Source organism: Stegodyphus dumicola, chromosome 12, assembly GCF_044657685.1.
Source record: "Stegodyphus dumicola isolate Sdum_Otavi_A_Nest chromosome 12, ASM4465768v1".
NCBI classification, from domain to species: Eukaryota; Metazoa; Arthropoda; class Arachnida; order Araneae; family Eresidae; genus Stegodyphus; species Stegodyphus dumicola.
The window spans coordinates 36,203,039-36,226,577 of NC_140779.1; the positions used below are offsets into that span (position 1 = coordinate 36,203,039).

General features: G+C 29.9%; 1 protein-coding gene across 2 annotated transcripts in view; it reads left to right on the forward strand.

The window, feature by feature from the left end:
- The window catches only part of LOC118205678 (mdm2-binding protein-like), a 156,665-nt gene that overhangs the window by 35,629 nt on the left and 97,497 nt on the right, over positions 1-23,539 (forward strand). Inside the window, exons 6-7 of one of the 2 annotated variants that reach the window (XM_035377972.2) lie at positions 10,576-10,774; positions 21,114-21,224. In XM_035377972.2, coding sequence (XP_035233863.2) covers positions 10,576-10,774; positions 21,114-21,224 — 310 coding nt within the window. The remainder of the gene's footprint in view (positions 1-10,575; positions 10,775-21,113; positions 21,225-23,539) is intronic. The other variant, XM_085827615.1, reaches the window with a different exon arrangement.

Below are 23,539 nucleotides of genomic sequence, written 5' to 3' on the forward strand. Positions count from 1 at the left end.
GAAGAAGAGGAAACAAAAATTCCAAATTTATTTGTTAGCGTCTGGCGGTATTACCAAATCACCTGAAATTGAAGTAGCTATTTTATTGCATATCATTAGTGAAGAAGCACTTGAAAAGTTTAATACTTTTAATTTAAGTGAAGAAGATAAGTAGGATGTTGACAAAGTAATTGAAGCTTTCGAAAATTTTTGCATACCAAAAGCAAACGAAAGTGTTGATAGACATATATTTTTCTGTCGAACACAACATGTAGGTGAATTGTTTGATGATTTTTTAATATATTTAATGAAATTAAGTGGCAACTGTGGATTTGCAGAATTAAAAGACAGTTTAATAAGAGATAGAATAGTAAGTGGAATTCTAAATAAAAATCTCTAAGATAGATTATTAAGGGAAGATCAGTTAACATTGGAGAAATGTATTAAAATGTGTAAAGCTTCTGAATTACAGAACTTTAGCTGAAAACTTTAACTGAAGAAAATATAATAGAAGTGATTAAATGATAGAAGTGATAATAAATTTCCACCTTCAGAGGAGAAATGTCAGCTTTGTAAGAAAAACTAGCATGTAAAACAAAAGCAACAAAGTACTAGATCATCTTCAAACTATCAAGGAAATAAGTACAGTAATCAAAAACTATGTAGAAAAGGTGGAACTTTTCATAAGTTATACAATTGTCCTGCTTATAATAAGATTTGCTTGTACTGTAAAAATAAAAATCACTTTTCTAAAATGTGCACTTATAAAAATGTTAATGTTGTACAGAATAATTTAGAGCATGAGTTGCATAATAATGGTAATGAATATATTTTAGGGTCAGTAGAAGATACAAATCCATTTTCTAAAAAACAGAACAGAATGGTTCGAAAAACTAAAAGTAAACATATCTAAATATTTATTTGTTAAGTTATCCAACTCAGTTGGAACTCAGTGTAATGTGTTACCATTGCCTTAATTTAAACAATTAAATTTAAGAGATAACTGTTTGACTAAATCAAAAGTCACTTTAAATAATTACAGTGGTACTACAATTAGTCAGAAAATGCAAATTATTATGTGAAACATCGAAAGGGGACAAGGATGAAGTGGAATTTCAAGTTATAGCAAGTAATAAAATTGTTCCAGCTATTTGAGGTTTACCTACATTGCAAAAATTAAACCTAGTACAAAGGATTTGTACAGTAAATCCTGATTCTAATAAAAAGTTACCAGAATCTTTAAAAGAATATCAAGATTTATTTAAAGGAACGTTGAATTTAACTGGATATACATATCATATTAAATTACACTCATGTCCATAAATTAAGGATAATCCAAAATCAGGCAATGAAAGAGTTAGAAGCAAAACAAATTTGACTTATTTGTAAAGCTTATTTATTAAACAAAAGGTAAAGAGCAAAAAAAGATGCTATATGTTTGATATTATTAAAAAAATTAAATTTTTCTTCCTGGAGCAAATTACAAAAAAAAAAAAAAAAAACCTATTTACAAAAAACCAATATTACACGGTTGGTATGATAGTTAATACATTGTATGTCTCCCAGACGATGCAATACAGTCCGTACAATGCCTAGGCATGCTGAGTATCAAATTATCGATCTGATCTTGGGGGATATTACACCACTCAAAAAGCAATGCTCTCCAAAGTTCCGGTAGACATGTAGGAGGAGGTTGATGGGCTGCAACTCGACGGCCAAGCATGTCCCACATGTGCTCTACTGGATTCAAGTCCGGTGACAATGCTGGCCAGTCCATATGGGTGATATCCTCCGATTGAAGGCATTCGCTTACGATGTTTGCATGGTGAGGACGGGCATTGTCTTCCATAAACACAAATTGTGTGCCCATTGCGCCTCGAAACAAACGTACATGTTGTTCCAGAATGACATCCCGATAGATTTGGCTTGTCATGGTTCCAATTTGAACATGCAGGTCAGTTCTGGAACCCAGAATAATTCCACCCCAAACGAGCACTCCTGCACCACCGTAACGGTGTCGTTCAATGATGTTTTCTTGGTGGTAACGGGTACCTGGACCTCTCCATATGAAAGTCCGGCGAGAATCAGACTGCAAGCTAAACCTGGACTCGTCGGTAAACATCACACAAGCCCACTGTTGTGGTGTCCACAATGCATGCTCTCTACTCCAGGCTAACCGCAGGCGACAGTGAGTTGCAGTAAATGGAATGCATCTGACAGGTCTACGAACATATAGACCAATCTGCCCTAAGCGTCTGTACACGGTCTGCCTTGAAATTATCGTACCAGTGGCTGAAGAGAGCTGACGAGACAGGTCTGAGTCTGTGCTCTGCCTGTTTCTTTTGGCAGTAACTGCCAAATACCGGTTCTCATTCGGCGTTGTAACTCTGGGGCGACCTGTGCTGTAACGTCTACTCACATTACCATCATCTTGGAATCGTTGCCAAAGCCTGGAGATGACACTCTGGGCAATTCCAAGTTCGTCTGATACTTCCAGTTGGGTACGCACACATTCCAGACTGCCGATAATTCTACCACGTAAAAAATCATCCAAATGCATACTTTTGTCATAACTATTTGGTTATTGCACTGAAATGCTTAAAAAGCGTTTGCGAACAATTTTACTTCTTTGCCTGTATTCCTTATATATCACTCTCTTACACTCTCGTCATTGTGACGTACCATCTGTGTCATCTGGTTACTTCATGAAATTTGCATATGATTCTTGAAGATGTGTGTAGTGATTTTACAGGTGATATATTTATTTTAGAGTTCGATTTCCGCGTGACTCCGAATTATCCTTAATTTATGGACATGAGTGTAAAACCAGGAGCTGTTGGTAAAATAGAATCCTGTAGGAAAATTCCACTTAGCTTATTAAATCCATTAAAAAAGGAATTAGCAAGAATGGAAAAAGATGGTATTATAAAGAAAGTTAACCAAACAACAAAATTCGTGAATTCATTAGTGGAAGTAAGGAAAAAGGATGGTAATTTAAGTGTGTGTTTACATCCTTAGCACTTTAACCAAAATATACTGAGAGAACATTATCACATACCAGCCTTTGAAGAAATTTCATCTCAAATGACAAATACAAAAGTGTTTAGTATTTTAGATGCAAACAAAGTATTTTGGCAAATTAAACTGTCAGATTCAAGTTGTGAATTTACTACATTTAATACTCTGTTTGGTAGATATTGTTTTTTGATGTTGCCATATGGACTGAATTCATCACCAGGAGTTTTTCTGAAATTTTTAGTGATTTATAAGGAGTTCAAATATATATAGATGATTCATTAGTTTGTGCTAAAGATAAAAAAGAACATGATTTAAGATTAAAAAAGCTGTTGGACTGAGCCAGAGAAAAGAATGTTAAATTTAATTTAAATAAATGTAAATTTGGGCTGAATGAAGTGAAATGTATGGGACATATATTTTCTAAAGATGGTTTAAAACCAGATGAAGACAAAATTAAAATTCTAGATATAAAACCACCAAAAAAATGTCAAAGAATTAGAAACTTTCCTAGGAATGATTGCATATGTTTCTAGATTTATACCTAATGTATCAGAATTGACATCATGTTTAAGAGATTTGTTGAGAAAACAAGTTATCTGGAACTGGAATGCAACACACAAAAAAGCATTTAGAAGACTAAAAGATGTCTTAGTAAATAAACCAGTTTTACAGTATTATGATATAAATATGCCAGTAGTTTTATCTGTAGATGCATCTCAAGAATGACTAGGAGCAGTCTTACTGCAGAATAATTTGCCAGTAGCATATGCATCTAAGGCATTAACAGATACACAGAAGAATTATGCTAAAATTGAAAAGGAAACTTTAGCTATTGTATTTGCATGTGAAAAATTTCACCAGTATATATTTGGAAAGTATATTACGGTGACCATAAGCCGTTGAATCAATTTTCAAAAAGGCCGTTAAATAAATGCCTTGTAAAATTACAAAGAATGCATATAAGATTACAGCCGTATCCGTTTGAGATAAAATATAAACCAGGAAAAGAACTTTTTATAGCGGATACATTATCAAGATGCATTGTCACTGATAAAGGATCTGAATTCTTTGAAGGAGACATAGAAGCTCATGTTGGATTAGTTGTAGAATGTATACCATTGTCTAAAGGCAAAATGGAAGTTTTTGAACTGGAAACAGAAAAAGATGAAGAACTACAAGTTTTAAGAAAATTAATTAAAACTGGATGGTCAGATGAGAAATGTATGGTTCTAGAACTGGCAAAACCATATTTTATCTTCAGAGAAGAACTATCAGAAGCAAATGGATTAATATTTAAAAATTCCTGTGTTGTTGTACCAAGAAGTTTACGAAAAGATATGTTAAGCATACTTCATTATGGTTATTAGGAGTAGTAAAATGCAAGATCAAAGCAAGAGAAATATTATATTGGCCAGGAATGTCAAAAGAAATTCAAGATTTGGTGCTGAATTGTCAAACATGTTTAAGTTTACGAAAAGCTAATACTAAAGAACCAGTGATGTCTAAAGAAATACCTAATGGTCCATGGGAAGTATTGGGAACCAATCTCTTTTACCTTCAAGGATGGGATTATGTAATAGTTATAGATTATTTTAGCAAATATGTTGAAATTGGACATTTGGAAGATTTGTCAAGTGTAGCATTGATAAAGCAATTGAAATCACTTTTTGCAAGACATGGTATTCTGAAAATAGTATATTCGGATAATGGTCCACAATATAGTTGCAATAAATTTAAAGAATTTGCAAGAAGATGGAATTTTGAAACCAGAACTTCAAGTCCAAATTACCCACAATCTAATGGAATGGTTGAAAGATATATTCAAACTGTCAAGTGAATGTTAGAAAGAGCTGTAGTTGACAACAAGGATCCATATTTAGTATTACTGGAATATCCTAACTCTCCTATTTCAGATGAAATTAAGTCACCTTGAGAATTGGTGTTTGGAAGAAAAGTAAATGGATTGATGCCGCCTATAAAAGAGAATTTCGTCCAAGCTAAACGATATGAAGACCATAAACAACATTTATTGAAGAGACAAACCTTACAAAAAAGTTATTATGATAGGAATGCAAACCATTAAACCACTGAAGGTAGGAGATCATGTGTACATAAAAGAGAAAGTGAAAAATCTAAATGAAAAAGGGTAAATTATAGAAGAAGCAGAAAGACCATGTTCATACTGGATTTTAGGAACAGGTAGAAGAATAGTAGAAAGAAACTGAAGAGACATTCTTGAAGAAACTAATCAGAAAGAGTTTGCAATGTAAAACAACTATGAAAATGAAGTTATAGATGAACTCGAAATACCTGAGAATAGCAGGAGCACTTCAAATTTAGATGTGCCTGTAAGTCTATTAAAACTTAACAGAAGTGTTGTGTCACCAAATACTGAAAGAGGTATAATATCATAAAATTTTTCAAATGGACATAACTACGTTACTCGATCTGGTAAGACTATTAAGAAACTTATTATTTAAAAGAATATATTTAATTTTACTATTATTATTATTTTTGATAAAAAAAGGGAGATGTTATATATGTAACTGTATCTATTATTATCATTAATCATAATTGTTATATAGAATAGTAGATTAGCAATGTAGAATAAACGATGCTTGTGTACATCTTGTAATCATCACTGAGCACATATCTAACATATAAAAACTCTACATGATTAAGATGATAACTCGAAATATGCATACTGAATATGGATGTTCATTGTTTGTCTGTTTGAAACTACAATTGCTATTGTAACATGTGATATGAACTATCAACATAAGTCAGGATCTCAAAAATGAAAAATAATTCTGAAAAAAAATTGGATGCTAAGCCAAAAAAGTAGTAGTAAAAAATTGGATGTTAAAGCCAATAAAATGTATTTTATAAGTTTATTACACATACAGACACACACACACACACACACACACACACATACACACACACACACACACAAAAAAAAAAAAAAAAGTAACAAAAATGTTAATAATTCTTATTAATGAAGAAACAGAACTTAGAAATATAGATCAATTTATGTCAGAAAAAAGGAAAAAGAAAAGTAAATCAAAAAGCAGCAATGTTCGGAAAAGATCATTAAAACAGATGCATTTTGTCATACAAAAGTAAATGCTGAAAAAAAATTGGAAAAGAATGGAGTGTGTGCAGTAAAAAGAGCAAATTAATTTATTGCTATGTATTTGTCAAACTTTTTCTTTCATCAGTACATTGTTTATTGAGGAACAGAAGAGTGGGAAAATGTTGAAATAAGAGTTGAACGATGTGAATACTCAGTAATATGCACTTTCCGTAACACCATTCACTGTAAAAATGTTCTATGCACAGTTGTCTTCTTACAAACATTGAAACCACTTGGATTGGATGAAAGAAATATATTAGAGAAAGGCATTTTCAAAGAGTCATTGCAATTATAAAACTTTTAGGTGAATATTTACTTCCATTTCATGCTGATAATGAGTGTTCCATATTATCAATTGGATCTAGTGGAAACTGCATTAGAATACTGGAATTTGATGAAATTTAGGATCTTATGTAAAAAATATGCCTCAAAAGAAAAGGAAATGTAAATTATTTACTTTTGACTGTGTTTGGTAAATGAAATGAAAATATTAGTGAAAAATTGATGAGTTTTAAATCTGATTTTAAGAAATCAAAGTATTGGGCCATAGTTATTAATTCCATGCTTGATCTAATGCATATTGATCAATTTATAATATCATACTATATGTTGGAATAATGGTCAATATATAGAGGAATGTTTTATCTACCATTTATTCGCTTACTGATGCTTTAGAGAAACATTACCTGAGCAGCTAATTTGTTAGAAACAAAGGATAAAGACTGCAAAGGCTGAAGCTACAATAATGTGGGAAAAATGTGAGGTCAGTCAAAAGGTTTGTGAGCTAAAATTAAGTAATATAATTAATGTGCTTTTTGCAGCATATTCATTTAATTTAGTAGGAAATACTGCCACTCAGTATTGATATTTGCAAGTATTTTAAATTAGTAAAAATAATTTATGCAGTCTTTTTTCTGTGTTGCTTAACTTTTGGAGCACTTTAGAATCTAAGTTTGTCGAGAATGAGATAACTTTCACAGTTAAGAGACTGGGTGGTCATGTGGAGCAGATACAAGAAAAGCAATTTAAGATGGATTTAGTGAAATCTGAATTTCCTTCTTTTTTTGCCCAAGATGAATTGAAAAATCCATCTATTCAAATGGAAGAAGAACAAATTAAGAAAAAAATTGGAGTTTGTTCTAATGACTGTTATATGGGACAAAATACTGATAAGGATAAATGTGTGCAGCACATTCCTGTAAGATTCTAGTAAAAATTTAACAACCTGTATATGTTTGTTTACAAAGTTTATTGCTGTAATATATGATTTGAGGAGTAGATATAACAAAAAACTGAAAATGAGGCATTTGTATTATCCAACATCATATTTTATCATATTATACAACATGATATCAACATACCTGGTCACAGATCTTAAAACAAATACATTCTGTGTTATTTATGACACAGTTTGTATTGAAACTGTCATGAAATATAAACTGAAAAGAGTTTACTTCAGTGTCATTGATGTTAAGGGACTAGACATGGGCAGATGCAATTTATTTTAATAAGAAAATAAGCACTGTGAAGCCAGAATGATATATATCAGTTCATAAGTAATAACAAAATTACATATTGCATTTTTGTTTTGTTATACCAAAATATTGTTAAGAATTAACTATTGTAATAAGTAATGCAACAGGCGAGAGACCTTTTTCTGTTTTAAAATTATTTAAAATTGCTCTAGAAATTTAATAGGGTACTAAAGACTAAGGCCTTTCATAACGCTTGTTGTAAAGTACGGTACTCTCAAATGGCTATATTAGAAAGATATTATTAATCAATTTTTTGAGATAAAACCTAAAACAAAAAAATTAACTGTTTTAAAAGCTGATCAATAGCTGTAATTGTAAAACTGTGCAAGATTAAAAAGTATGTAAATCCAAAATTCTAACTGTAATTTGCAATAGACATTTGTTTTAATTTGGCCTTCTTCTGTTTCTAACTTAAAAATAAAAGTTGCTTATAATAAATTTCTCTAAACTGCATCATTTCAAAATTAATCCATATCATGTAATTTTTATGTAGCACAAATTATGCTGATACTTACGTAAAGCTTCAGCCAGTAAATGTTTTAGGAAGTTATTAAACAATCAAAATTAAGATAAACTAAAACAAATCATTCTGAAGAAAGTTTTCATCTTAAAGGCATTGTAGTTAATTGTTACAAAGATATAGAACAGATATAAATGGGATCAAGAACAGCTGCACAGATTGCACTAATTATAATATGTAATTCATGTTAAGAATGACCTTCTCAAGAATGAAGAAAATTTAAATTGGCTTTAACAAATCCATCTTAACAATTGTTTTATTGTAATAGTGTATTTTGTGACTTTGTTGCCATAAAAATAAGCAACACAGAAAAACAGAAAGTGTACATTATATTCTATTACAGCAAAAAAGTGATGCAGAAACTTATAAAATGCATTTAGCCTAATGGATTTCTTTACAAACACAATTCCTAAAAACACTGAAAAAATTAATAAAATCATCCTGTAACATCATAGGCAAAAGTTTCATGATGTGTGTAAGATTACCATATTCTCATCTGACAATTGTCAGCAAATTTTACTGGACAAAATGAACATGAGAAGTATTTCTAGAACATTTGTGCCATAAAATGTATTGCTGTAATAGCTGTCCTTAACAGAACTAGCTCTCTGTTATTTCTCTTCACTAAAATAAAAATGAAGCTGTGATAGAAAAGATTTAGCTCCAAGGAGCTACTGAGACATTAATAAAAGATGGTTTCATAAACAATTCTCAGTCATTAGAATAGCCCTTCAAAATACTGTAATGGAGATTGTTGAGGGTGACGGAGAATAAGGTGGAATTTAGTTTAATAAATATTTTTATGTACCAAACTTTATGCACCTTTGGATAACATAGACTTCTTCACTAGTACATAGACTTCTTCACCTAGTACATAGAAACCTCTTCATGTGTTTGTCTTTGCAAATATAATATTCAGCCACAAATAAGTCATTCTATATGCACTCCACCATGCATTACATGACAAAGAATTGTTTACCATTAATCTAATTCATTAAAACTTGCAAAATAATAACTTTGAAAGATCATTTGTAAAAGCAGTATTTGCTTTACAAACAGACTTATTTAGATTAGTTGCTAACATACAACTAAAAAAGCTCAGAAAAAGTTAAGCTGCTGATTCCATAAATAAAATAATAGTAATCAGTTCTAAAGATAATAATACACACAAATTTTGCTAGATCTAGAAATGCTTTTATTTTCAGAAAAAATGTGCAAGATTATTCCGATCGATTTGTTTCTTTCTTTTTTTAATAGAATAGAGTAAAAGATTTAAAATTGAAGCTGTTCTTTAGTGTCTAAAATAAGACTATAATTATTATCACCTACTATAGTATTAACTGAAAGAACTAGACATTTTGTTTGGTCATTAACATCAATTTGATTGGAAGCAAATATGACAGCTGTACGTTATAGTTTATAAGTTTACAACAGCTGTACATTATTTAACAATTTAAGTAAAGTATATAGTATTTATCTTATAGTAAGATTTCTCTTTTTCAATCTTACACATGCGCTTTTTCCTATTGTTTTCTAAGATTTTATGAGTACTTTTGGTCTGCATTAGACTTGTGGCTTTGCAATAAAATAATTTGTAATTGTCCTCTCGACTAAAGATAACTTCCATGACTCAAGACTTACTGTCATCAAAGAGATTCTGACACCATCAAATCAAATTTTGCTTAAAAGAGGTAGAATTTGCGCATCCCAAATCAAAGAGATTCTCCCAAATTAGGAGATTTTTCACAAAATACTGAAATTCTGTATTAAAAATTTTTCTTTTTCTGAAAAAAAAAAAAAAAGTTACCAGTCAGCTAATCAATGAGCCAGTGGAGGTTAATGAGACTGGTCACTGTTAATGTATTACATGCTAATTATTTTATATAAATATACTATGCCGTTATAAATATGTAGGGTATTTCCCATAGGTTTTGGAATCTATTGCTGAATTAAGCTCTTGTGGGCCCTAGACAAGATTTAAATTGTGGTTCCAATTATATACAATGCTTCTAATGAAATCAAATAATGTCACAAAAATAAATTTAGTTTCATCTAGCTGAGTAAATATTAGTGGTTAATGATATTTTTCACATTTTTGAACAACACTTTATGTATACACAAGTTTTATAATGTGTGATAATGTTATAAAGAGGATTAAGTTGTGTTCTTAATAATTAATAATGAAACAATATGATTTCAATTCCTCATTTTTGTTCAGTTAATATGTTTTTGTTACATTTATTTTTGTATGTTTGTTAACACTAAATGCAAAATGCAATTTTTGCTGTTTTTATATTTCCAGCGTTTCTTATTTCAGTCATGATTAAGTAGACTTTTGAAATGGAATGAAATTTCTTCAGCTCTATTTGTAATATTTCTTATTTTAGTGATGAACCTGAGTTTGCAAGTGCTTTGTATAGACTCCTGAAATGGCATGAAGCTCATACAACTATAATAACAGTAAAGTATTGTTCTAAATTAAAAGAATGGTGTGAAATACTAAACGGGAAAATCATTGAAGATAAAATTGATTCAAATATAGGTTCAGTGATTTGGAGAGGTTCTCTTCAGCTCAATGCTCCAAAGGTACCTTAACCTGTATTTTCCATTAGCATTTGATATTTTAGTTTTCTTTGCTGATAATCACTTAGAAGATTCTTTAAAATTAAATATAATAATTACATCTTCATTTCATTTTGTATGACTTAATTTTGAATCCAGATAGTTTAATTAACTTTTCTCATATGGGGGGGGGATACATATGTAGTTAAAAATGAAATAAAGTGTTTAAAACACAAAATAAAAAAATGTTTCAAATTCTACAATTAGGTAGTTTGTAGTTATCCAAATAGAGAGTTAAAATTCTTTTTTCTGTTGCTGATGATATCAAGAATATCATTTAACAAATATCTTATTAATTGACAACCAACTACTCAAATGCAGTTTTCAACTTGAACTGTTTGATTCTGTTTCATTTTTTGACATTTCAGATCTGATCATAAATGGTTGTTCAATACTATGAGATATCCAAGATCTTTTTCCTCTCAAACAAACTTCTTATCACTCTGTTAAAGAAATAATAATAAAAAAAATTCTTCTTTTTAATCTGCCTTTTATTCTTTTCACTTCAAAAATTGAAAGTTATTGCTTTCAATATGACTTTATGTTCATTATCTCTTAGTTTTAAACTACATTTTTCTCCCAATATAGTGGATGAACATTGTATCATTGAATACAAGCACAGTAACATAGCTTGTCTCTTCTTTTTCCCATTAACTAACTATGTGATTAATTCTATGGATCCTTCATAGTCTTAACCTTTTAAGACAAATGTTTTCGTGAAAATTTAACATTTGAGTTAGATTTCTAGAGCATTGCAGTAACATTTATGTTGTATTATTTTTATCTGTTTTATAATGTGGTATCTTTGTCATCCTTTTCTGTTCTTTATTACACACCATGATTTATGTTGGTATGGGGGTACTATTTGAGAGATTATAACCAAACTATGGGTAACCAATATTAAAAATGACGACTGCATCTTTCTCTCTTTCGTTTATTGAATTAGACAAAATGCAAAATAACTAATAGATCATGAAATTGATAAGTGGGATACAATGATAGATTTTTCCCCCTACTTTTCAACTGAAATTTAACTATCTTTTCATCCCGCCTCTCAATATTTAGTCTTCTATCGTTTATCTTGTTATAAGTGTTTATACTCATAGGTATCCTCACTTATCCTAAGTCTATGTCAAACTCCTTTCTTGAATTTTCAAGGTACTCCAGTGCATTGCTTAATCCGTTATCTTAATAAGTTGTCATCTTTACTATCATGCATTATCATTCATATTTACTGACAGCCTATAAGGCAATGACCTTCACTTTAATTTTATTGTAGTAATTTATACAAATTCAATGTACTGTTCCACACCATTAACTGTCAGTTCATAGATCAGGTCATCAGTACATTTAGTTTAAGTCATAGTGCAATCTAATACAGTTTTCATTTCTATTGAATAATGAAGAATTTTTTTATTAAATATTACATTTTAATAATAATATTTTCTATTTGAATAATCTGTACACATATATGTTTCTCACACAGTGGGGAAAATGTGGTACCTAGAGCCACCAGATTTTGAATGTAGTCCTTCATGTGAACACATGTACCTCAAAGTTTAGAATTTTAACTTCTTTTAATTTTTTATATTTTGTGCAAATTTAAAGAATTTCTGATTAGAAACTCATCAGTTTAAAACTGTGTTGCCCCTGCTCATAATAAAATATTTTTATCTTCTACATGCCAGTGTTTTGTCATTTTGCAAAGTGCAAGATTTTTCAAATTTAATCAACAAACTCGGCTATTTTTGAAGCAATGTGTTCCCACTGCTGGAAATAAGATACATTTATCTTCCAATCACCAGTTTGTTGTCATTTGTGAAAGCATTAGATACTTAACTGTCAAATTTAATCTGTCTTATTGAGGAATTATTGACGAATTCATACTTCTATTCTCCTCATTTATAATATTCTCAATTATAATACCTCAGTTAGTGATTAACTTGATAGCTTACCAAAATTCTTTACTTCTGTGAACCATTCTCTTGCTTCTAGCAGTTGCTCTTTTCCAACACCTGTTAATATGCGTACTTCAAGTTCTAATACTTAAAGGACTAACTAAAAACTGAAATGTCTTGCTGATCAAACAGAACTTTCATTTGAAACAAAACTTTCATTTATTAATAAAGCAAACTCTTGATGCCATGATTCCCAGAAATTAAACCTCCTGAAGTTGATTATGATTATATGCTGCAGTATATGTAACTATTGGTTGTTGTGATTGATGAAAATAAATAACACGTTTTATTTGAAACTAAGTTAAAAAGTAAAGTATTAAAAGGTAAGTGATATTTGTGTTGTTGCTGAATAGTTTATTTTAAACATTTTATATCTTCTTTTTTCAATTTATTTATAAATGTAAACAAGCTGTTGAGGTTCAGTTTTGGCAATACCCAGTTTCAAACTTGATTTTCATTGGTACTTTATAATATAATATGCTGCAAATAATCATATCTGATGGTTTTAATTCTTTTAGTTTTGTCACAAAATATTCATTTATTATATTTCCTATCTTCTGTTAACATAGAAAAATTTTCCCTGCAAGTTAATGCTGTTATGGTCTGAATAGGTTTTGGGATTTAGCATTTGCTTGTTGAAAAATCTCAGCTTTTTTAATTGATGCAGTCAGTCGGTGGTTAAAACCAATTTCAGGTACCTAAGATGAAAATGATACTATCTTTAATGATTTGGCTATTTTTTAATAATTTGAAACAAACCATCTCTTACCACATGCAGAGCAAAAACTTCTTTGGATGCTATCCTGCTTATTTTCCGAAACTTGGCTTCTGTTTTGTATTTACCTTTTTCTTAGTAACGTTATCATAAAGAATCTTTTTTCATCATCAAGCAATATATGCCTTAAGAAAAGGCTCACTCATTTTTTTGTGAACTGAGACTTGTAAATGAATACTCATGATCTTCAGGTATAGAAGCCAAATACCCATACACAAAACCTTTCTTATTCATTTCAAAGCATTTGTTGTTGCTGACTGTGTACAAAGCAGCCTCTCCTCTGTTTCTGTATTGATTATACATAGATTTTACTTTGGTACATGGATAATACTTTTAGACATTTATTTCACCCTTCGTCACCAACTTCTGCGCTTGTCCTCAAGGTTAAAATTTCTTATTAGCAATTTCTTGAAATAACCTTCATATGGGATAGTTTCCTATTCTTTTAGCTTTACCTGGAGATTATTTGTTTCCCATCATGCGTCTTGATACATCACCAAATCTCCTAGTTTTTAATGTTTAACCTGTGGTAAAGAAATATTTCCTAGAAATAAATTAAATTTACTGAATTATTGAAATTTAAACTTGCAAATTTCATTCCCCTACCCCTACTGATTTCTAGCATAATTTTTCTTTTAAAATTTTGTTTGATTTGAATTATCTCAATCTACTGTGGACATCTGTGGAAATTTTTATAAAGACTCACCAAATGTATATTTAGTCAATATTTGTATTTAATTTGTTTTATGTCAATGAATGATATATTACTGCCAGAGGCATGCTGAAGGGCACTAACTATGAATAAATATTATAGTTCTGTTTAAGTCAACAACTTATGATCAAAGGCAGATGGCCTTAAAGAGTTGACATTCAGTACTAGTGTTTATTTATGTTTTAAAAAATGTCCATGTTAGGGAAATGATCATCATTAAAGCATTTACTGTATTTTGAATGCAAGAATAATAAGTACAATACTGCATAGTATGCTGTGATAAATTAATGAAAATTGTATGACGAGCAGAAGTCAGAATAATCATCCATATTAAATTTTAAAAAATTTAATTTGGTTGGTATCATAAAATTTAAATAATTAAATTAAAACATTTTTAGCTACACAAGAGCGGGAATTGGATTATTTCTTAGTGTTCATTGTCAATAATTTTTGTATTGTACAGCACAAAGGGCGAAATCCGGACATCAATTATCCAGAATGATCTAAAATTCGGACCTCAAAACCACCAACAACGTTTTTCTCATATGCTTTCACATGCGCATTTGATTCCCACCTCCGTGCATAATGAAACATCTGGAGAGTCCTGATTCTTAATTTCACTTCGACACTAAATAAAATACCTTGTTATTGAAGAAACAATAATTTTAGCATAAATTTGTATGATCAGTAATTTGGCTCCGTTGCTGTGCATCTGCTTGGCACACATCTCAGCCATCAATTTTTGAATAACATACATTTCCACCCGAATATGGGCATCTGGAAGCCCAAATTTAGAATTTGTTTTATTATCTATTTCATACTTTGTAAAACTTTAACAAATTTTTAATTAACAAACTCAGCGATTTCAAAGCGAGCTATGGCAACTCTGTACGCATGTTTATCAAAACATGACAACTTGAGTAATGACTCATGTAGTGATTCCTAAACAATTTTTCTTTTTTATGTTATTAATTGAATAATAAAGCAGTATGGTAACATTTTATGTTGACATTACGCTTGGCGATGATTACAGATTTAAGTTAAATGTGAAAACAATTCTGACGAGGAAAAATTTACCAAAAAGTTCTTTCCGTATACTAAAAATATATTTTGTTGATACTCATAGACCCAAAGATTACATTTAGGGCTATTTGAATTAAGAATAACTGATTTATTATTGACATAAACCCAGAACTAGTGCCAGGGCTCATATGGCCACACCGAGTCACAGAATTTAGGACCCACAGAGACTGCATCAGGCGGAAAGATATCTAGCGCCGGCCCTCAATAAGGCTTAAGTATATGTGGGAATTTATTTATTCAGAACTGTGATAAGCCTTAAGCATGTGCAAGAAATAGATATAAGTATAATAAATAACTAAACTAATACAATTCAAGCTTAATTGTCTTAGTGTGCGATAGAAGCAGGATAAAATTTATCGGAACAACTTGTCGTTAGTAACCAAGCTGATGATGCATAGCCAAATATGTGTAGTGAATGATAGTAAATTTGATGATGATAGCCACTAATTTTGAAGGTTTTTGGATATCGCAAAACAAAGGTGAAATTTTCCAATAACGAATTTTGTAAAGAAATGTGAAGAGGCGGTAATAAATGAAGATGATATAAAAGAAGTTTTTCATTGTGATGACAATGGTTCTCAATCATCAATCAATTAATGAATGGCAAAATCAGGAGTATGGTTCTAGATCCAGAAAATACCGCTACCGATAGTGAAGAAAGTGACAGAGAAGTTATTGAAAACGAAAAAATTTCAATTGACAAGTTAGTTGGAATTCTCGAAACAGTAGTTACAGGACTTCAACAATGTAACCAAACAAGAGATTATGTCTGTCTACAGAATTAAAGAGAAAGTATTAGCACCAAAAAAATGAAGCAACTTAAACAACTTGCATTGAAAGAAAGGTTTAATAAGGTAAACAAATAAATATTAAGCTTTTTTTTTTTTTTTTTTGTAAATTTTGATACCCTTTAGATCATAAATATCTCATTATTTCATAAATCACAATTTCGTATTTTTAATTTTATAATTTCTACATGCCATCTTGCTAGATTTAAGCTGATGATCTAATATCCGGAAACATCCCAAATTCAGAGATTTCGGGCTTTCTACCATATAATATTCTATCTTGGAATAGCAGGAATAATTTATGCTTCTGCAAATGGTAAATTATGGAATCAGGGTTTGTACGGTCCTTAAGAGTCCTTAGATTTTTTGGAATCGATTTTTGGTCCTTAAAAATCCTTAATTTTGGCCAAAATTAGCAGAAAGTCCTTAATTTTAATCATCTGAAATTTCTGTCTGTTTTTACAACTGCCATTTTGAGTGTGAATAGCATTTTGGAGGAATATTTTTAGTGATTCACTGACGTATCTTTTGAATGGGTTTATGGGTGATAATTTGTTTCTATTTCTAATATCAGAGTGAGGGATACTCGAGGTTCTAAGCAAGAAGTGAAACATAAGCATAGCAAAATTCATTTTTTTTTTTTTATTTTCCCCCCCCAATAAAGAGCTCTTAAACAACTTTTTGCTTTTGGGGGTGTGAATTCTTTTATTAAATGGTTCTAAATTTGGTGACTTATCAACATTTTGGCGATTTTAAGATCAGCTTCTATAGAAAATTTTTAATTCCGAGATCTGAGAATTTTTCGACGATTTTTTTTTAAAACATCGTAGCATTGATAAATTTCATTAAAATAATGGTAATATTTTGAAATTATATTTAAAAAATAACATTAAAAACATTTTTATTTTTCGTTGTCATATTATAAAGTTTCATTTTGGTAACTTATTATACAATATTTTGAATCTGAAAAATAAACAAGGTATAATACTATAAAGCACAATTTTTTTCGTAGTAAGAGTTTTTTTCATGTAATTGTCTCAGAGTATTTAGAATTCTTAGAATACGCATCAGTTTTTCTCCATAAAATTAATTTTACACTTTTTCCCTCCCTTTTTTTCCCAAACTATTTCTGACCTTTTGCTGTTACAAAATTGGTAGGGATAATTTTTTTTTTTTAGGATTTTAAACATTGCATCTTGGAAAGTTTAGAAGGATTTGAAGACAAGATTTATAGAGTCACGATTCTAGAAGATTCGAGAAATATGTGACAAAATGAAAAATGTCTCCATGGTATCAACACGTAATTGATGTATTTTACAGAAAGTTTGCAATGAATTTCTTACTTTTTGGAGAACGTCTGGAAGAACAATGAAAACATAATATTTGAATGTTTTACTTCTGATACTAGAATCTTAACATGTTTATCTTCCTTTATTTTCTCTACTTTTCACTAGACACAAGCATGGAAAATATCAAAAATGCTTCATATCTTATCACATGGGTAGGCCTTTAGGTAGATTGCCCTCGTATGCTTTGCCATAAATAATCCAATCCACTGTGGTCACTAGATAAAATACAAAAATGTAAAAATTCAAGTAAAACGTATTCTTTGCATCTAGTGAGACTTAAAATAATACAAAACAACTTATCACCTCTGTTGCTTTAATGGCTTATTGGAACCTTAAAGTATATTAACTGGGTTGTAACCCCTGGAACTTTACACAAGGCTATGACACTAACTGCATCAAAAAGAGCCTGACTGACTTTCAACACTTGCCAACCATGCATACATCAGGCCTTTCAGGTTTGTTCGAATCAGCATGTGTCTCTCTAGCTTAGCAGCAGCGATGACAACATTCAGTCTTTTGTTATGAATCATGCTGATTATGATCTTACTTCTTATTTTAACTTATGCTGTTTGACAAAATCTAAATGCTATTTACGAAACCAAGTATGTGACAAAATGAGGCATTAAAAAAAAATCAACATAAAGCTAATTATTAGTAAAACGTAAATGTTACTTATCTTCTTTCAAATATGCCCAACTATTGTAAGTGTAAAATATTTAATTCTACTTGATAAATTGCATAAAGTTTATTTTATTCTCAAACTTATTAATAATTATATTAATTAATTCATGTTTAGTAATAATGCATACCACATAGGGATCTATTTTATTTTTAGAGTGGTATTACAAAAGTGAAATTCAGGCATAGATAATATTTTTAATTAAATTTATTCAGTTCCCGTTTGCTCATAGGTCCTTAATTTTTTTCATTAATGATTCTTAAAAGTAATTAATTTCCGTGTGCAGAAATGTGTATGAACCCTGGGAATTGGTCTATCATTAGTCCAAAGGGGCAATTTGCCCAGAAGGACTATTCGTTTCGTTTTGCATTGATTCACTATTTTAATTGTTGCCACCAAATGATAGAGCCCTGTATTATATTTAAAGAAATTAAATAATGAAGAATCTGCATAAATATATGCATGTTTCTTACATTGTGATAAAACAATGTTACCTAGAGCCATCAATTTTTGAATAACATACATTTCCACCTGAATATGGGCATCTTGAAGCCCAAATTTGAAATTTGTTTTTATTTTCTATTTCATACTTTGTAAAACTATTATATTAAGCACTTTTGACTAACATTCTTTTCTACTCTGTTTTGATTTTCTTTTACAGTTTGTGTGAAAATTGAAATGTTTAATATCTAGCATTCAACACAGTTGAATACTTACTTCCAACCTTCTTGAGATGGTACATTTAAACCATCTTTATTGTGTTCACTAAATTTGACTTGGGCAAGTTGGTGATTTCAAAAATACTTTGTGACTTGAGTAACAAACTCAATAACATTTCAAATACTTAAATCTTTGGCCTATAAATGAAGTATATTTGCTTAACAGCTGTAAAATATAAGTTTAGAATTTGTTTCCTAATTCTTTTCTTGTTTTTACCACATTTGATGCATTTTTGGTTACAAAGCTATCAATTTTATATTTAAATTTATTTTTAGGTTTTCTACTGGTATCAGTGACATGTACAAGTAAATTTTCACTTTTACATAGTATTAACAATATATGGAATATTATACAGTCAAAAGTCGTTAATTTGGACACCCATAATCCGGAAATCAAAGCTACAAACTTTCTGCGCATGTTCCGCGTTGATGCATGCAAGTAAGACCTTTACGGCTGCGAATATGCATGTACGCATGCGCATAATATGTTTACACATGCGCATTTAATGTATAATGGACGGTATAAGCTAAGCTAAAATTATGTAATTCAGTTAATGTTGCAGATTGTGTTGTTCCTTAATCTTTGAATTGGATCCGGCTTATTATTTTTTGCAGACTGTTAGAGCAATTTTATAAAAGTAAGCTTGAACTTTCGATTATGTCAAATAGAATTTCCGATATATATTTACTAATATGTAAAGGATCTACAAAGCGAACGTGTGTTTCGATGTCCATTAAACAAAAAGTGGAATTACTGCAAAAATTGGATAAAGGAATAATCCTTTGTTTATCTAACCATTCCGAAATCTGTTTATCAATTTCATGCTGCTCTGCGGGCGGGGAGGGGGGGACGCTGCAGCGCGCAATGAATTGGAAGTTGATCTATCAGCACTATCGTTATCTTCAGGGCAGATGTTTTTATTTTATTTGGCTTATAATTCCTTACTAAATCTAGTATTTCATCTCAATGTACTCCGTCTTTGATATGATTTAAATCAAATTCTTCGTCATTATATTTCACTTCCGATAGTGAAGAAAGTGGCACAGAGGTTATTGAAAACGAAAAAATTTCGATTGACAAATTAGTCGGTATTCTCGACACGGCAATTATAGGACTTCAACAGCAGAACTTTGTAACTGAACAAGAAATTATGTCTGTTTATAGAATTAAAGAGAAAGTATTATCATATAAAACGAAGCAACTTAAACAACTTACATTGAAAGAAATGTTTAATAAAGTAAACAAATAAATATTAAGTTTTTTTTTTTTTTTTTTTTTTTTTTTTTTGTAAATTTCGATACCCTTTAGATCATAAATACTTCATTATTTCATAAATTGCGGTTTCATATTTTTAATTTTATAATTTTTGCATGCCATCTTACCAGATTTAAACTAATGATCTATAATCCGGAATCGCCGAAGTCCCGACGAGTCTGGATTAACGACTTTTGACTGTACTAAATATAAAGTTTTATCTGTTATACAGTTTTCTATTGTACAGAGATAAATGGCTGTTTGTAGATATTAGATGAACCGTCTAGCATCATAATATGGTTTGATTAACTAAATTTACTGCATCTCTATTTGTTCTTCATATAGATTGTTTAATAATTTACCACTTAAGTTATTTTTAAATGGAGGCTCATATCCAGGATACAGCATCTCTATTCATTTTATGATCTGATGTTTTCGATTTTTTGAAATGATGCATTTGTAGCATAAAAAGATACCTGCTTTAAAGATGGTATTACTATTTATACACATCATCAGATTTACACCTGAGACTAGATGAACATGGGATTGAGGCATTGTACTAATATGGCTTGTTAAAAATATTTTAAACAGTTTTACTTCTTTAAAAAGTTTTACTTTTTTTACTTTTTTTTATTGAATAACTAATCTCTTTAAAAACATTACAAATTACCTTAATCTTTGTTTTAGTATATTTCCTATCATTTTAAAGAAATGGAAGAATATCTAATTTAAAAAAAAGTTTTTTTATTCATTAATTATTGTGATTTAAATCATTCATTTTAGTCATTTAATTAAAACTATTGACATCATGTTTAGGATGATAGATAATCAAAATTTCACAGCATTATCATGGCAGGTATCAAAATAGTAATAATAGATTTTCATATTAAAGAAAAACTTTTGATTTTACCTTATTTTAACATTATTTTCTTATTTATATTATCATAAAATTGCCTTTTCCTCTTCCCTTTTTATACCAACACAGCTGTCAACAAAACTTGATTGCCAAGGCATGGAAATAAGATTAGATTCTGTTGAAAATGAAGAAAACTTTTCTAGCTGTAAATCAGTTTTTGAAGAAAACACCTCAAATCAGGTAAAATAATTTTGCTAGCATATTATTTAATTTTCATATAATCTAAACAACTAATTTATCCACAGTGTACTAAATGTGTGTATAAAAATTTCTTTCATTAATCATTTCATATATTGTTTTGATGTTGAGGAAAAAAAAATATCTTGGAATCTTTTAAATGTAGGTAATAAAAAATAACAAGCTTTCATTTCATATAAAAATGAGCTGTCTGAAAAATAGTCATAGTTTTCACCATGCATTTATAGTGCTGTGGTATACCATCTGTTTCTCTAAGGAGTAACATGTTAATCAAGTCATAGATTTGATGCTTAGTGATCATTTTTTAATAATCAGATATATTAAACAAGTTCCTAGTATCATTTAGATTATGTCTAACAATTCTGAAAGATCGTTTAAGCTTATCAGAAACATGATATTAAATGATACAGAAGTAATTCAGCAATCACGTTAAAGGCACTCAAAGGGTGAAGCAATATGTAAAAGACCATGTTAAAGTCAAAGTAATGTTGACTATTTTCTTCGATTGTCATGCTTTGTGCATTATGAATTTCTGTGAACTGGCCAAAGTGTTAATTAAGAATATAATTTGACGGTTTTGCAGCAATTCCTAGAAAACAATTTGAATTGTAGGAAGATAACTTGTAAATTGTGTACCTTGATGAAGCACCTGTTTGTTGTCTTTGTTGTTCATCAATTGTTGGCTAAAAATTTCAACAAATATCGCCCTGCAAGTACTTGTCTAATTTGACATCATGGGATTTTATTTCCTTCTTTCCACAATAAAAATTTTTGCTTCATGGTCATTCTTTTAATCTATTGATGCAATAAAAGAAAAACTGTGAGCATTTTGAAGGGCTTTCATGAAAATAACTACAGAACATGTTTTAAGAATTACTTAAGTTAATTGAAATCTTGTGTTCTGTGGAATTGTTCCCAATACTTTTATAATAGTATGAAATGATTCTTGACAATGAGAAAATCAGAATCTCTGATAAGGAAAAATAAGCTGGTAATGGGTCAAAAGAAAGCATGGAATGTTCCAGTTTTATCAAACTGTATTTTGTGGGATAATAAACAATATTATGTGAAATGATTCCCAATATTTTTTCAGTCATAGTAGTAGGAAATTATTCTTGACAATGGGAAAATCATTATTTTTGATAAGCAAAAATCAGCTCATAATGTGTTAGAAGAATATATGGTAAATTTCAGTTTTGTCAAACTGTATTTTGTGAGGAAATTTGCAGTGCAACATTCTTATAATGATGCAATAAAAGAAAATTAAAGTAAATGCATCTGATTTCTCCATTTTTGTAGAATGTTTTTTCTTTTTGCATCTCATATTGATGAAAAGTTATTATTGTGTGTTTCTTTTAGCTTTTCAATCTTGCATATTACATAAACAAAATTTCAAACCATGCTCTTTGACTCTGTTTGCCCATGTGAGATTTTTTTTAGCAGGGAGATGATGTAGATTTCTATGTAAACGATGAATAATTCATATGTAAATGATACAAAATTGTCTCATCTTTTGTGACTGCTTAATTAGAAAAAAATAATTGCATAAATTATAATAATTAGGTCTGCCATTTCCATTTCTTTCTCTTTTAAAATCATATGTTCCTTATATATGATTTGATTCTTGCAAAGAACAAAATTCAAATGTGATGTTTAGGCAAATAATTGATGAGAATACTCTGTTGACATCTAACGGATATTTTGAGATTTTACACAATCTGCCAATTTCAATAATTTATCATCTTTTACTGAGAATAATATCTTAGAAAAATATGATGTTTTTATCATTAGTGGTTGATGAAAGATGCCTACTGCTTGAAATATCATTATCAATGATAATCTGTCATAATAAAAGAGAGAATTTGTATGTTTATATAGACGGACTGGTCCAGAACTATGAAACTTGAACTACATATTGCACAGATAATGGTGATATTACCCCGAAGGGCTTTCCAAGTTTTGATTCAGATTTCTTTAATTTAATGTTGTAACCCTTTTTTAAAAAGAATTTTTCACATGTCTTTGTTTAATGAACAATTGAAAATGTTTTATTTTTACTGTTTGCATGATAAAGTGGAATAAAGACTTAAGAGGGTTGGACTGATTTTTAGTTCCTTGAGCAAAGTAAAGGAAATATTATAATCTCAAAAAATTTCAGGTCTCGTATCTCAACGAAAATATCCATTTTGACCACACTCAAATCCATTTGAATAATGTTTTTTTGTATAACATCTGTACATATGGACAGAATAAAGGACTGTTTTTCCAAAACAGATTATAAAATGGATTTAGAAGAG